Source organism: Artemia franciscana, chromosome 3 (genome assembly GCF_032884065.1).
Source record: "Artemia franciscana chromosome 3, ASM3288406v1, whole genome shotgun sequence".
Taxonomy (NCBI): Eukaryota; Metazoa; Arthropoda; class Branchiopoda; order Anostraca; family Artemiidae; genus Artemia; species Artemia franciscana.
The window spans coordinates 17967556-17985088 of record NC_088865.1 but is presented as its reverse complement, the minus strand read 5'-3'; the positions used below and the strand labels follow the sequence as shown (position 1 = coordinate 17985088).

The following is a 17533-nucleotide window of genomic DNA, read 5'->3' as shown; positions in this document are numbered from 1 at the left end:
AAATAGGGCACTAGAACTTACATCGAATGAGCTCCCTCCAAAGTTTCTACGTCTACCCCTCTATAAGAAATGGTCGAAAAAAAAATACATGGCAGGCACATTGCTTTTTGTTTAGGCAACGTTAGGGCGTGGCGCTAGAGTGTAGGCAACACTAGTGGAGCAGCACTCAATACAGCTGAAAGACTGTTGAAATAAATTCTTGAAAAAAATGTTTTCGGCTGCTAATAAAGGTGTGTAACTCGGATTTTTTTTTCTCTGTCATTCGCAGCAACAAGAGGATGAGGCAAAACTCGGAAGTTCTTTAAAAGAAAAACTTAATTTTTTTTTCTCAAGTTATTAAAACAGCATAAAATATAGCTGAAGTACTGTTTAGTATAGATTAAATTCTTTTAAGAAATATTTCAGACTTCTAATTAATTTATCCGAAAAGTTTGAATTTTTTTTTCTCTATCCTTTGCAGTCTCAAGAGCAATGTCAAAACCTTCAAAGGCTAATAAAAGTTTGTGCATCGTGAATATTGAAAGTTCTTTTAACTGAAAGTAAGGAGTGACATTAAAACTTAAAACGAACAGAAATTATTCTGTATATGAGAGGGGCTGTCCCCTCCTCAACGCCCTGCTCTTTACGCTAAAGTTTAACTCTTTGTCACAACTCTACTTTTTAAAACAATAAATACTTTAGCGTAAAGAGTGGGGCGTTGAGGAGGGGACAACCCCTTATGAACGACTCATTAAGGGGCTTAAGGAGTATACTTAAAACGAACAGAATAATTTCTGTTCGTTTTAAGTTTTAATATCGCTCCTTAATTTCAGTTAAAAAACTTTTTTTTATATCTAATTTCTGAAGGTTTTTGAATTAATGCAGGTTTTGAATTTGAATCACCGTATATTAATGATTAAAATGAAATTTGCATATTAGTTTTACTTTTATTTAAGTAATAATTACCTTATAATACCCCAAGTTTGATTTTTGTTCCAGTTATTTAAGAATAACTCACAAAGGCTGTTTAATTCGAATAATAACCTCTCAAAAACTTTAGCGTAAGAGCAAGCTATTAAGGAGACGCAAACCCCTCAAATACGAAATATTTTCTGTTCATTTTAAGTTTTAATATTGCTCCTTACTTTAAGTTGAAAAAAATTGTTTTTTTATTTAATTGCTGATCGTTTTTTAAATAATGTTGGGAGATCCAGCTACCCTTCCATAGAAAATTCCCTTCCCCCTCGAGAAATTTCTCCATATAAAGATTCTCCCACGTAACTTAAATTAGCGATGTTTTCGGAACTAATTTTGTAAGGCATAGTAACAAAACGGCCAGAGGTCGAAAGTAATATTATGAAAATAAGTCACAAGTTGAGCAATTCTCAAATGACTGAAATGAATGAAAGAAAAGATCTGTAAAACATATACTTAATAATTTGTGTTCGTAAATAATTTGTGTTGTAATTATTTATATGTGGAGAGCCAAGATCAAACCATGCATTAATTCAAAGACGTCCAGAAATTAAACAAAAAAAAAAAACAAGTTTTTTTAAATGAAAGTAAGGAGCGACATTAAAACTTGAAACGAACAGAAATTACTCCGTATATGAAAGGGGCTTTTCCTTAACGCCCCGCTCTTTACGCTAAAGTTTAACTCTTTCTCTTAACTCTACATTTAAAAACAGTATAAAACTTTAGCGTAAAGAGCGGGGCGTTGAAGAGGAAAAGCCCCTTTCATATACGGAGTAATTTCTGATCGTTTTAAGTTTTAATGTCGCTCCTTACTTTCGCTTAAAAAAACCTGTTTTTTTTTGTTTAATTGTAGAAAAGAGCTTGAAACTTCTAAAGTAGGATTCTCTGATACGCTGAATCTGGTGGTGTAAATTTCGTTCAGGTTCTATGATTTTTACGGGTTGTTACCTCCTCACCTGTGCTTCCAAACTTTAGTCTCTAGATCGCGCACGAAAAATGCAGGATCAAAAATCTGTCGGCAATACTTCAATTCGTCGCAATCCAAATTTCTACCACCAGTCTTGATCCGGTAGGGCAACGGGGAAGAAGCTACAAGGTTCTGCTCCGCCTCAAGGTTTGTCGCTTGACCTAAATCTCTTGACTTGTCTAGTTCTTCGGCATACCGCATTTTTAGGTATTTTGGATATTTACATCTACCAAGCTCCAAATACTTTTTGTAAAGGCGCTGTCTATGTGTGGTAACACTTTTAAGATGTATACCTCGCTTTAATTTAATTTTCCCCATGATTTCGGCTTTGCGTGCACAACTTTACTGAACGCTCCTGACTATTTCTCATTTCTAGGTTTCTTCATTGCATTGAAATAATTTATGATAATTTCACACTCTATTAACAAGCAGCTGATTATACCAGTTTGTCAGTTTGGTCTCTAGGGGGTATTATCGGCGGTCTGAAGCGATTCTTTCTGGCAACCGACTTGTAAAAATTGCAGGTAACTGAAAATATTCTAGGGGACTGTTAGAAAACAGGAAAATAAATCAAACAATGGTTCCAATCATCTTACAGGCTATTGTCTTCTGCTCATGATAGTACCGATTTTGTTCTAAAAGCAATATCCTTTATATAGTACACTTGTGAAAAAGACCTAGAACATTTTCTAAGATTTCTAAGCAATTAGAGGAAATAGAGCAAAATCCTTTCAAACATTTTGTAGCGTCTTCAAGAAGCTATGGCCTGATATTAAAAGCGGCATCTTCCGGCAATGAATACTCGAGTACTTTTTAAATATAAATTTTCAATTTAACATGGGACTTTCGAGTTCCATCAGTTCACTTAATCACGGCCTTGAGTTTTAATGTTGTTCCTTGCTTTCAGTCGGAAAAAACTTGTTTTATTGTTATTTAATAACAACCGCAAGCCGAAGATATACATTATCTTTGTTTTTTTTTTATCACATATAAATCATAGTTATGAAGTTGCTTAAGGTAAAATTAAATGCTAAGATTAGCCAGAAAATTACACAAACAAATTATTGCTTATATCCACCATTATTTTATAAAAATTTTAGCGTAAAGAGCAAGGTATTGACGAGAGGGTGAGCTTCCTCATATATGTAATTTGAGGAGGTTCGCCCCCTCGTCAGTATCTCGCTCTTTAAGCTATAGTTTTAATGAAAGGTAAACAGCGAGGTATTGATGAGGGGACGAACCCCTCATATGCGTAATTATTTCTTTTTGTTTTAAGTTTTTATAGTACTCCTTACAGTTGAAAAAACTTGTTTTGTTTAATTGAATTTCTGATCGTTTTTTAAATAATGCTGGGATGTCCTGCATCTCCTTCATAGAAACTATCTTCCCTTCATTTTTTTTGTCACCTAAAAATGGTACTAGAACTTTTAATTTTCGTTCAAATGATCCCTCTCACGAAATTCTAGGACCACTGGGTCGACACGATCACCCCTGGAAAAAAAAACAAATATATACGCATCCGTGATTTTTCTTCTGGCAAAAAATACAAAATTCCACATTTGTGCAGACAGGAGATTGAAACCTCTACATTAAGGTTCTCTGAGACACTGAATCTGATGGTGTGATTTTCGTTAATATTCTATGACTTTTAGGGGGTGTTTCCTCCTTTTCTCGAAAATAAGGCAAATTTCTTCAGGCTTTTAACTTTCGATGGGTAGGACTGAACTTGATAAAACTTATATATTTAAAATCAGCATACAAATCCGATTATTTGATGTATCTATTGGTACCGAAATTCTGTTTTTTAGAGTTTCGATTACTATGGAGCAGGGTTGCTCCTTACTTACAGTTTTTTTTTACCACGAACAATTTGGTATACCGGCATTATAATACTGATCAGGTCCTATTCAAATTAGGTAAACTCTTGAAAAGAGAATTCTATCTATTTAGTCCTCAAATAAGTCCGCTCTTGTAACAAGGATTTTTTTTTCGCCTCAGGAGGAACAGGGAAAACTGCCGAGTTTGTGAAAATCTTGAAAGGAGAAATAAAAGAGTTTGTTTGTCAAGCTAATAGAGCAACATTAGGACACAGCTGAAGCACTATTTAAAATTAAGTAAATTCTTGGAATTTTTGTTTTTTAATTGGATTAAATTAATTATCAAAATGAGTTACAACAAAAAAATAGAAGGGGCCATAGGCTCTAGATACTTTGGGCCATAGACTCTAGATGTTTAGTTTTGTCTGAGGAGTTCATGACTGCACGAAAATGGACTATATAGGTTTTGCTGAATACATATCAGTATTTAATATAAATAATAGTTATTGTAACAGTAGCAATAATTATAGAACTAACAGTAATGATAGTAAAGGAGAACATACAAAAAGTTGAAAAATAAGGAAAATGAGAAAAAAGAAAAGTAAAGACAGAAAAAAGAAGATAAGTGATAAGCAGTGGGTGCCAGTTAACGAAAAATGACAATGAATTTTATCTAATTAAACGAAGAATAATTATATATATATATATATATATATATATATATATATATATATATATATATATATATATATATATATATATATATATATATATATATATATATATATATATATATATATATATATATATATATATATATATATTAAGGCTTTTGATAGTTTTTCTTTATCCTTTGATTTTTTTTTCTTTTACAGTCTCAGGATGAAGCAGCAGCTAATGTGAAAATGAGACGGTCTTTGTTTGAGCGTCAGTCTAGTGGTGACTCCCAAGGTAATGTGAGCCAGGAAGTCAAAAGAAAATCTGGTGAAATATCGGATGGTCTAAAAAGCAAGCTTCAAGCTTTAAGTGCAGCTGAAAGTTCCATTCTGAATGAAGAAGTCAAATTTTTAAGCCAAAGAAGAAAATCTTTAGAAATGTCAGAGTCGTTGAAGGTATTAACTCTTTTCAATTATTAATTAATTAAATTTGAAAATTATCCACTATAATCAAATTGGTTGCGAATTATGCTAAGAAATTATTACCAAAAATGAACAAAACTGCGCATCTATGATTTGGGAGTTTGAAAACCATTATAATAGGTTGCACAAAATGCTGGAGTTTTTTAATTAAGGCGATGTGGTACCTTAAAGAATCGTCCTATCTTGTCCATAATGAACTTTTTTGGTTTGCGTGGCCAAACTATTTACAATTGAGTGGATGATCCTGCCATAACATTTTTGTCTTGGATAAGAGAACCGAATAAACGGCAGAAAAGCGACAACTGCTTTCCCAGAAATCTTAGAAAAACCATTTAACTTATCCTGTTTTGTACCAGGTGTATTCAAATTTCATGAAACTTACTGTATTAGAAAGTGTGAATTTTGTTTTTTTCTGTTAAATGGAGTAGACTTTTCTTTTTAAAGTTTAGGGCAGTTCCTAAAAATTTTCTAGCATGCCTGCTAGGAAAACGTTAAAATTAGCTCAAAGAAAATATCATTTGAACAATTTACAGCATTCGGAGTTCCCTGTGGCGCTTCCTGCTTTGATTAAAAATCTTGTCGACACAAGGGTCGTTATTATTTATGTTGTAGGTGCATTGAATGTGGAGCGCTCGCTTAACAATTAGTAAAGGATTATATTTTTTTATTATTTTAAAATAGGCTCCAGATAGTCTTTTGAACTGTTGGCACATTTAAGATCCCTTATCAATTTTTACTAAATTTTAAGGAACTATCATTTGACTGATTGGGCAGCTTCGGGAGTTCTTTGTAATGCTACTCGCTTTGATTAAAAACCTGGCTGACTCAAGGACCTGTTTGATTAAAAACCTGGCCGACAATGGGACCGTTATTATTTATATTGTGGGTACACTGAGTAGGCATAGCTTTTCTTAGTAATTAGTAAAAAAAAATGTATTGTTTTTTGTTAGTTTAAACTAGGCTCTGGTCAGTTTTTTTGAACTGTTGTCATTTTTAAGATCCCTTGTCAATTTTTACTAAATTGAAGGAACTATCATTTGACTAGTTTGACAGCTTTGGAGTTCTTTGTGGTGCTGCCCGCTTTGATTAGAAACCTGGCTGACTCATGGACCGTTATTATTAGGCTTTGCTTAGCAATTAGTAAAACGTTCTACTTTTTAATCATTTTAAACAAGAGTCTAGTTAGTTTTTGAACCGTCGACATATTTAAGATCACTTGTCAATTTTGACTGAGTTTGAAGGAAATATCATTAGAGTAATTTGGGAGCTTTGGGAGTTCCCTGTGGTGCCACCTGCTTTGATTAAAAACCTTGTCGAGGCGGATCGTTATTATTTATGTTGTTGGTACATTGAATAGGCAGCGCTTTCCTCAGTAAATGGGAAAATATTATGTTTTTTCTTATATTAAACTATGCTCTGGTCAGTTTTTTGAAATGTTGTCATTGTTAAGATCTCTTATCAATGTTTCTAAATTGAAGGAATATCATTTGAGTAATTTGACAGCTTACTGGTGCTTGGAAAATTCGCTAATGGGCCATTTATCTTTGAGACGGTCAAATGATTTTTATGGTGTTGCATGACCTTAATATAATCTAAAGCAAGAATTTGTATAATTAAAGCTAAGATGTCCTCCGACACTTGGAATAAAAGCTGTTCTATTTTTTTGTTTACTTTTTTATTTTTTATTTTTTTGTTTGCTTATTTTGTTTGTTTTTTTGTTTACTATTGTTTGAGTTCGTATAAAATTTTTTTTTTCATTATTTTGTCATTTTTCTTCTTCATCTTTTTATAAAAATTGTAAATATTTTTGAAATGGAATGTGGACTTTATATCAAACGATTGGATTAATGACTTCATTATTTTTTGAAGGGTAAAGAAAAGTAAAAAAGAGCCATTCCTTTTCGTCTTAGTACTTTAACTGCATTGGCAATGTCATTCCTAACGCCCTCTCTGAATTTGCGAAAATATCTATTGATGTTTTCGTAAAGGTGATGTAAAATGTTGAGCATCTTCCGTTTCAAAGTTGTCTTCAAATTTCCCTGACGTTGTTAGTAGTGACTTCTTAAGCTACATTGCACGTCTTTTACGTTTAACTTCTTAATGCAATTATTGTGTGATCGGAATATTACGAAGAATATCAAATAATTTTAATCAAACTTTAATAACCTTAACTATTAATCAAACTTTTTCCATTTAGCTAACACAAGTAAGTAGCCACCTTTAAGCTATGATGGTAAAATTTGGTTATAAATATCAGACATGGGTTAAAAGCCTAGGTTAACCTAACCCAACCTTAACAAACCTAATCTAACCTAGCCCGTCATCATCAAACCTTGCATTAAACTGAATAAGTTAACTGGGAACGCTGACTTAATTAAAGGAGAAACAGAGGTATTTTTGAACTGTAACCATTATAAAACTAAATAAACGTCAAGATCAACTCTTAATTTTATTTTTAATCCTTAATAAAAGAAAATGGTCGCTGATGGACCAGCTAAATCTTAGCTGGTCTTATTCATTTCTGCATCGCAAAAAACTTGTATAGTTTTCTATGTTAACTTGGTTATGAGTATAAAATGATTAAAATATAAAAATAGTAGTCATACCTGTGTTAACGGCTATTAAGAGTAGTTCAATTGCAACTATTAATTGCAGCAATGACAAAAATGCTTATTTTTGCTCCAAGCTGCGATTTAAGGTAACTATAAAATTAAGTCACCGTGAAGACCAACCTCTAATTTTATTTTTAATTATAAGAAAAAAAACCGTTGCGGGAGTAAAGCAAAATTGATTTCTCTGGGAATGAAATGAAATTCATGAGGTTAAGGTTTAAATATTAATTGTGTATATGTTGTTTCGTTTTCGTTATAGAACAAATTGCAAGCACTTGCCAATGAAGAAAGCATGCCTCAGGCACGTATAACTCCTGACAAAGATGAAACATTCCAAAGAAAGCTCAAAACATTTCAGACACAAGAGAAGAATAATGATTCCAAGAAATCTGAATTGAAACTATGTGACGGTTTAGATGTTTCATATTCAGTCAAATCTAAGCTGGCAGCATTCCAAGAAAAGTGTGAACCCGAAAAAACTGTCAAACGACCTCCTCCAGGTCGCCTTGCCTCAGAATTGATCCGATTTAAATCTGCCGAAAAAGAGTGCAATGATATCCGACCAGTTACAAATTTGACAGAAATGAGAACCGTGGTCTCACATAAGGAAATAAGTGGCACTAAATTTGTCGATTCTGAAAAAGGAGAAGTCTTGAAAGATGTTTCAGTAAGCAAAACACAAGACTGTAGCAGGTCATCGTCTAGGGCTGACAAGAACGAGGAAGTGGTGAACCAGGTAAGATTTTTGGCTTTCCTGTTTAAAACTTATGGTCCATTTTATTTTTATCTCTTCTTTGTTTTAGTTTTTAATAACTTGATCAGCAGATTAAACTGTCTAAACCAGGATGAATATATATGTTCTGCATTTTGCGTCAGGGTGTCACTCCTCTATTTTGTTTTAAGTACATGCATCATGTAGTCCAGTGGTAGCACGATGCTTGGCGAATTTCCACATGGAATATTCTCACTAGAAATTCCCTTCCCCCCGAGGAAGACTTACCCCTGTGAAAAATGTCCCCCAGTAAGTTCTGGGGAGGGGACGATTTAAATTAGTTGTTTGGTTCTAAACCAAATGTTCCCCACATTTTGGAATACAGCTAGAATACTTCAGAATCCCGTTTATTCTTCATTCTTTTTATTTTTCCTAATTTCCTTTTGGCTGCTCGATTTTACATGCCGGGAGATTTTTTTTTTTGGGGGGGGGATTATTCAGTTGGAATCTACTGCAGAGGGTGGGGGGTTTTCCTACGGGAATAAAACGAACCCGGGCATCGCAATGGATTGAAGCTTTCTTTATCAATATTAGGCCAGGAGTTTGATTCAAAACCCAGCAGGTCAGCTGCTGGGAGGCTGGGTGACTGGCTTACTACCTTTTTCTGAAAAAAAGAAAAAAAGAAATAAGAAGTCACTGAAATGTTTATTCCTGTCTCTATGCGTAATTAGTAGCTTTGGAGGATCCTTATCCTATATATGCATCATGGTGATTTCTCAGGCTCGTCGAGATGATTTAGCTTAGATGTAGAAAAATTATGACTTTCTACCGGAGACTTGTTATCTGCAGTATTCTTGAGAAGTTTTACCGATTCAATATAAAAGCTTCTTTGTGATCAGTGGTAAGTAGTTTGATACCGAAAAGAATTGAAACAGAAATATTTTTCTAAGTATGAGCATTGTGACGGATAAGAAAAGTTTCTCAGAAGTTTTGTAAAATTTTATTAGTTTTTTAGTACAAAAAATAATATAATTTTCCTTTGCCTACTAGATAGTGTAGCAAAGACACCAAAGAAAATAATCTTAGCTTCGAATTCAAGCCGCTTCAGACTCTTGCAACGTCATATTTTTAGAATTTTGTATATGTATAAAGACTTCTAGAACTGGATTGAAAAAATGTTACCGTCAACACTACCCTAAGAGTTTATCAGATCACAACAGACTTGATTGTAGCTATTAAGTAACTACGATAGTAGTTACTAAGAGTCAGAATATTTAGTGAAGCTTTTTGGATGCTAGGAACAATCTGATCTGTGTTGGAAGTTTTGGAGGAGATAGTCTCTTGTATAAGGAGGGTTTGTTTTTATATCAATCGACCTTGATGTCAAAGAAGAGTAAGTATAGTTTAGCATTTTTGTGGTCCATCCTTAATCCAATCCCTATTGGAGAGGGGCAAAGGGTCCATTTGGACAAAATTCAATATTTAAATAGGATATAAGAGAGGGAGGGTGGGTAAGGGGGTTGTAGAGTGGGAGCATCCTGAAATTCTTGTCAACATGATACACACTGAATAAGATTTTTGTGTCTAAACAAGACTATGTTGGAAACACCCGCCTACTTTAATCATTAGATATACAAGAAGTGAGAGTTGAATTAAGAAAACAAAGAATGAACTTCCCTTGTCGCGTCTTTTGGGCCTTTAGACCTGACTCTACCTCGGAAGGAGAACAGGGCTCTTAAATTCTTGCTATTTGGACATCTACTAGAGCGGTTTTTCGTTTTCAGCCAAGCTTGATTAGAGGCAACTGCTAGCATCCCAGTTATGCATTATATTGAGTGCTAGGTGAACAAGTAAAGGGTGAAAGCAAGCTGGGGACTTGCTGGTCAAATAAATCCCCAAGTAACATCCTTGATTATGCCAAAAACAAAAACTTAAGCCAGTGTTCCAAAAAATTCTATGGCATCACCGTTAGGCGATGCGTTCCTGCTAGGGAAGATAACGGTGGTGATAAATTGACTAACCTTCCCAGAAAGTAAAATCACCTTGAAAATCAGAACATGGAACGTTCGATCAATACAAGCAGATGCAAGCAAGATACTGGGTGCAAATGAGATGCAGGAGTATGCAATCGACATTCTCTGTTTGTCTGAAATTCGGACCTCCGATTGTGGTACATTGACCATTATTAGCCCATCAAATGAGACGTACCACCTGTATTGTTCAGGAGTAGATGGCAACTTTGGTCTGCGTGGAGTTGGTTTTCTTCTTTTTGATGCTGCAAATCGTGCGCTTTTTGCGTGTGATCCAGTATCTCCAAGACTTGCTAGAACAAAGTTTAAAGTGCGAAAGACTAATATTGCAGTCATCTCTGCGTACGCACAGACCTTAAAGGTGACGGATGAGGCAAAGTCTACGCTTTATAACGACCTCAAACGAATTCTGGCATAAGTTCCGTCCCGAGACTTTCTTGTTCTTGCTGGAGATTTAAATGCCATAAATTGACCAAGCTATGACTCAACTCAATCTATTGTTGGCCTATTCTGGCCTAAGAACCCGTTGTGATAATAGTGAAAGGCTCATTGGTCTCGGTGTAGATAAGAATTCGGTCATGTGCAGTACGATGTTCTAGCACGTGAAAAATCATTTTAATCGCGTGGCACTCAAATGACGGAGTCACCAAAGCCCATATAGACTATGCACTTGTCAAGTCTAGATTCAAAGCTCCGTGCTGGACTCTCGCTCATATGTAGGTGCTAACATAGGCTCCAAGTCCGGTTCTGATCACAGCCTAATAATCACTAGAATTCTGCTTTGGTAATTCACCAAGCGTTGTAGCCGTGTATCCCCCAGCATAATCACTAGAATTCTGCTTTGGTAATTCGCCAAGCGCTGTAGCCGTGTATCCCCCAGCATAGATGTCAGGGGTTCGAATTACCCTGTAACCAAGGCTGTGTTCTACCTGGCCTTGATAAACATGCTCAGTACCCTCTCCATATAGAATTGTGTATATAGGATTGTAATATAGATTATATATCGGTCCATATAGATAAGAAATCCTCCTGAATAGATAGGTAAAAGTACTGGTAGGAAATAACAAACTCCATGAAAGCCGTGTCAAGGGCACACGACGCCTGTAAGCTTTATCATTTCCTGAGGCAGACCACTGGAAGGAAGCAAAACGTCTCTGAGGTCATTCTGAAGGACGGGCAGATCATAATAAACTTGTCTGCGAGAGTATCAAGATGAAAGGAACATTTTCAAGAAGTCTTGAATTAGTCACATCATCCGCTCATAATCCCAATCCCTCCTCCAGTTGTCCTTTAAGCACCTGATGCAGTTTGTCTTGAACTCCCAAATATCAAAGAAATAAGAAAAAGCCATTCGTTCACTGAAGAACTACAAATCTCCTGGTAAATACAGTCTGCATCCAGAATTATATAAAGCTGCTGATGAGAATGCTGCTGCTCATCTCAAAACACTTTTTGACCAAATTTGGACCGAAAAAAACTTCGCGAACGACTGGAAAGTTTCAAACCTTTTTTTTCTCTTCAAGACAAGTAAGAATGTAAGAACTACCGCAGAATCGCTCTCAATGACATTACGGCAAAGTCGTTTGCTATTCTTCTCCTCAATAGATTTAAACAGGCCCAAGAAAAGAGAATGAGAAAAGAACAAGCTAACTTTTGAATCGGTGGTTCTTGAACCGAGCAAATTTTTACCCTTTGGTTGCTGTTACAGCAGTGCCATAGATATGGTTTTCCGCCGATCCTTATCTTACATCGATTTCATAGCAGCCTTCAATTCAGTTGAGTGAAATGTCGTCTGGCGTATCCTAGAAGAGAGTGGAATGCCTTCGCAATTTGTAAAGCTTTGTAAAGCATACTATGAGGGCATGCAGACGAGGGTGTGGGCTTATGGTGAAGAGTCTGAAAGTTTTGCTCTCGACTCACGAGTAAAACAAGGCGACATCCTATCCTTCATCTTTTTCAATTATGTAATTGACTGGATTATGGAGTGAGTTGTCAGCACACACGAAAAACTAACGGTTGAAAAAGATGTTCAGGTCGCTGACTTAGACTATGCTGATGGTATTTCCCTCGCTGAGGATGATTCACTGAAAGCCCAAATGATGATAGACAAAGTTGCGCATTACTCTGCAATGGTCGGATTAAGAATTAATCCAATAAAGACCAAAGTGATGTATGCCAATTCCCAGACTCCTCCGTCTATATCCCTTAATTTCAAAAGCACTGAGCAAATTATCGAATTTGTCTACCTCGGATCCTCTGTGGATACGGAGGGGGGATTCGACCGAAAAATTGAAAGGCGTGTGTGCCTAGCCACTGCCATGTTTTCTCAGCCCAATAAATTATTGTGGAACTGTCGAATCATAAGCCTAACTACGGAAATTAGGGTCTACGAGGCGACCATCAGAAGTACTCTCCGATATGGGTGCAGAACATGGGCTGTCAAAGCTCAAAATAGAGTAAGCTGGATGTCTTTGATCACGAGAGTCTTCGTCGTATCCTACGCGTCCAGTGCCATGAACAAGTATCCTACAAAGAAATCCGCGAGCACTGTAAACAACAGTACCCAGTCTCGGAATTTGTAAAAAGACGACGGTTCGTTTGACTGTACCTTTGTCTACGCCATGAGGACTACTGATGCATCTGAAAGTCTGCTATTAAAGTGCAGCCGCTTGAAATTTGGAAACGTCGACTTGGAGGCCAGAAAAAAGACTGTTGGTCAGTGATAAAAACGACATAGAGCCGCTTGGAGGCTTCAGCCTCATCGGTCGGCTCTGGGACAGTGATTGGCTGTGCCACATAGAACCCGTTGCTCATAACCGTGCCCCCTGAAAAACTTTTATTGGAAAAATTATGGGTACCGGGTGAGGCGGAGCAGTGTCTAGTTCCCGTCAAAAGTAAAAGGTAAGCAAGTTGTGCATTTTGGGAGTCAGGAACCAATCTTGCCTTCTGGGATGGGGGGTGGTGGTCTGAATTATATTTACAAGAATGCCTACCGAAGTGGTTGTCCAATCTTGACCGAACATACTAAAAAGTAACAATTAATATCTTGGTTGCGCCTTTTCTAAATCTATATCCGAATCGTCCAACATGTCCGAGAGTCCTCAGACTTTTAGCATCAATACATCAACCAAAGGGGGGACATTATGTCTTGAACTTTCAAAGAAAAGCTTCTCTGATTTTGTGTTGATAAACTTGAACAGGTCTAATGATTGAAACCAAGTTTAACTGTCCTCATTGGTTGTTGTCTTTATCCTTTGAATTCTTGTTGTGACTTTTGATATTATCTTTCTAATGTCTTCAAACAAAAAGGAAATTAGGTTCCTTAAAGATTTCTAATATCTTCAAACAAAAAGGTTATCTTTTAAGGATTAGACCTCGTACCCCTTCTTTGACTTTATATGTTCTATTCTTTGAATCTTTGTTATGAGTTTCAAATAATCTGTGCACCCTTGATTAATATTTAACTGAAAATTACAGAAGCCATGGGAACCTGAAGCAGTGCTTTTAGCCCCAACTGCCAGATTAGCTCCACCAAAAAGTAAGCCTCCCCCTCCTCCAGTGGAATCTGGAGATTCAGATGAGGATGAAGTGCTACGAACTGAATTTCAAGGCAACTCACAGGTATAAATGCAATTGACACTTCTTAGCTTACTTGTATTCCTTTTATCAGGGACGAGAAATCTGTTTTTTGCGGGACGTGGAAATTTAGCACAATCCTTTGGGAATTTTGTATTTCCTATGCCAAGACCGAGCAAGTACATTTTTAAGTTTTCGAGAAATTTGCGACATAATATTTATTTTTTTTTCACTTTTTGTAGCGTATATAATTTGTAATAATTTTTTATCTTCCGTCTTTTCTCATCAGTTTTCTGCTGAACATAGATACCGTACTATGTTTCGGCTAGGAAAACTCGTTAAATTTATGTTTACCACATAACAGATTGCATATTATAAAGTTTGGAACATAGAAAACTCTCACTGTGCCATTGGACTTGCCGTGTCGATGCGTCAGTGGAGGTCCATCCTTTACTCGAAATTGATTATCTTGGTACATCTATGCTTCGGCAGAGGAAAGCCGATTTTTCGCTTCTGAATTCGCATGGATTTTTAGGTTTTTAAGTTTTCGCTCACCTCAGGGAGACACTACTATCAGGATTGTTAATAGCAATTATTAAATCAACAGTTCTATAGAAGACTTTGTGCTGTTCACTGATTTTCACACCACCAAAGACACGTCGCTACTAAGTTACGCTATAAAGCGTAAGGTATTTATGGTATTTCAATAGTATGTAAAGTATTTAAATAGTTTTAGGTATTTAAGCATTTAATTTATTTAAGTAATTCATCTACGATATTTAAAGTATGTAAGGTAAGTACGGTATTTAGCGTATCTATTGTGAGGCCTTTAAATACTGAGTTAAACTGTAAAATTCGCCCAATCGTAGATCTTGAAGTAAATTTGTTCAATTGAACGAGGAGAGAGAAAGATAGGTCTATCAATATAAATAAACAAAACAAGCAAATGACCCGAAGCAAAGCTTGTTAGGGCTTACAACCCCAGTACACATACAAATAAAAACAATACTAAAAAGGAGAGGAAATTAAAAAAGAAAAGAAAAATAGAAAGAAAAAGTATTCAATTACCCTGCTTTTCGATTGATACAGGATTACACTTCAAAAAAGACAAAAGTGACAAAACAAAATGAAACTAAAACCACTTGACCAGTATCGCCAAAAGCAAAACCAACATCTTGGCTCCACTTGAGGTTCACTCAACTATCAAAACGTAAATATTAAGGCAAAATAGCTTTAATTCCCGTGGGAATTCCCGAGGGTGCATACAACTACTGAACGAAGCAGTGCCAAAGTTTTATTTTTGCAGCAAATAATGTTACCTCGTTATTTATACCCCTGAATTCAGTATCGAAGTATTTCTCAAAACTTTCTGAGCGTTTTGTTTTCAGTGCTTTATATTAATTTTGTTCTGATATAGTTTGGTCTTCTTGTAGTTTTTGCTCTGATATAGAAATTGAGTGGAATTTAGCATCAGAGACTGTAATAGTCTCTTGAAGGCAAATCCAGACTTTTGTTTTTTCACGTATCTAACTCACATATCTAAATAGTATCTAATTCACGTATCTAAATAGACCCTTTAACTGCCACCTTAAACGTATTTGTAGTGAGCTCTTATTAGGGCCTTTTATCGTACTGGCCAGAGGCTCAGCCGAAACGAAGTCCGGCTGATTAAGAAACACTGATCAGGACAAAAGCATTTCTGGTTCACAGAACCAGAGAGCATTTGCGCAAAAACACCTGTCAGAACTTAAGATTCCTTTGGTAAAATAGTTCTTAGTAACGAACTGTAAGCAAGGAGCGACACGGCTCAATAGTAATCGAAACTAATAAAAATGTCGGGATTTTGGCAGGAATAGATATATCAAAAGAATTGACTTGTTATGCTGATTCTAAATGTATAAAATTTATTAAATTTGTGTTACCCATCAAAAGTTACGAGTCTGAAAAAATTTGCCTGATTTTGAACAAGGAGGAAACACCACTAAAATCAAGGAATCTTAGTATAAATCACAAAATCAGGTTCAGCGTATCTGAGAACCCTCTTTTACAAGTTTCAAACTCCCACCTCCAAAAATGTGGAATATTGTTGTTGTCTTTTTTTGTCAGAAAAAAAGATCATGCATGCTTGTTTATTTATTGATTTTTTTTTGTTCTAGAGGTGATCGCACCGAGCCAATACCCGTAGAATATCGGGGAATGGCTCATTCGAACGGAATTTAAAATTTCTTGTGCCTTTTTTTTTGCGAATAAAAAGATTAGAGGACAACTACACCCCTCCCACCCCCTTTTCCCTCAATGTCGTCAAATTAAAATGCCATTTTGTTCAGCATAGTTGAAAGGCCCAGCAATTATGTCTTCAGAGATAAAATGACCCCGCACATCCCCTGGTGAACGGTCTTTAAGTCAAAAAATTTTCCCATTGTTTACATAGCCTATAGCATTTGTTATTGGGAAGTATGGATACATTTATTTTGGTGGAGAGGAATTTTCTGAAGGAGGGGGGTTCTATGGTGAAAATTTTCAATCGGAAGGAAAATTTTCAGGAGGTGAACTCTTCAGAGGAAATTTAAACTGCAGGAATTTGCCAGAATTCTTATACGAGTTTATTTTGATTAGTCTTACTTTCTCTCTGCCGAATTTCCCGGGGCGAAATTTTTATCTGGTTGCAGTTGTCTAGATTATCTCCGCAGGTGCGGGGGGTATTCATCACGGGAGAAATTCTCCATGGGGAAGTTTTTCACGTGATAAATCCTCCGGAGGGAAATCTTTACGGGAGCAACTTTCTACTGGGGGGGGATGTGTGCGGGGCAAAATTTCCACTGAGGAGGAGATTACATGCATGATTTTAAAAACAATCAGAATTGAAAGTCTTTTTCAAGTGAAAGTGTGATGAGAAATTGTTTCAATGTCAGGTCAAAATTTTGCTATAAACCGATAGCGAAGGTTAATATTTATCCAAAATTTGATTTTTAGAGATTATTTAGCATTTTTTTATTGATTTAAAAATATGCTGAAAATGGTTTGAAACTTGTTCGAATGGAGCATTTTTTTAAAAAATCATTTAATTAAAAAAGGCGATTTAAATCGTTCTACGAGAAGAAGTCTTAAGTAACGTCGTAATTCTGATTGGATGAGTGGATGCAATTGTATGTTTCAAAGGGAGTATCAACTTTAAGCGTGGCTCTGATAGGAGTAAATAATTTTGTATCACAGGAGTATCAATTTTGTATCATATGTTTCAAAGGGAGTATCAACTTTAAGCGTGGCTCTGATAGGAGTAAATAATTTTGTATCAATAATTTTGTATGCCGGATTTCACGTCCACTCGATCGAAAAGATGTCTTGATTTAGATAATGTTCGGGTAACAATGAATATAAGCTTCCGGCCAATGAACAGTTAAAGCAGAACATTGATATTCTTGTTTAAATATGTAACTTCAACTTTAGCCTCACACAGGAACAAAATTGTCCCGGCAACTTATTTGCCTAAATGAGCCCTTTTACTTGCTTTGTTGAGGAATTCGTTGAGCTGAAAAATTATATATTTTACCCTTTTTGCTTTATGTATTTCTCATTTTTTTTGGACGACGTAGCGCTAATTGTTCATGACTACCTTTGGCCGCGTAAAGAGTGTTCTTCACTTCAAATATTTGGGTCTGTCAATTATTTCATGTCGATGAGCATTTGATCTATTGTACAAAAAAATGAGAAAAAAAAGTTTTTTTT

The 17533-nt window shown here is 35.7% G+C and overlaps 1 protein-coding gene across 1 annotated transcript in view; it reads left to right on the top strand.

Moving 5' to 3' along the window:
• The window catches only part of LOC136025483 (LIM and calponin homology domains-containing protein 1-like), a 120501-nt gene that overhangs the window by 62470 nt on the left and 40498 nt on the right, over positions 1-17533 (top strand). The window contains exons 8-10 of the mRNA XM_065701516.1: positions 4614-4850; positions 7749-8225; positions 13709-13852. Of these exons, the coding sequence (XP_065557588.1) occupies positions 4614-4850; positions 7749-8225; positions 13709-13852 (858 nt within the window). The remainder of the gene's footprint in view (positions 1-4613; positions 4851-7748; positions 8226-13708; positions 13853-17533) is intronic.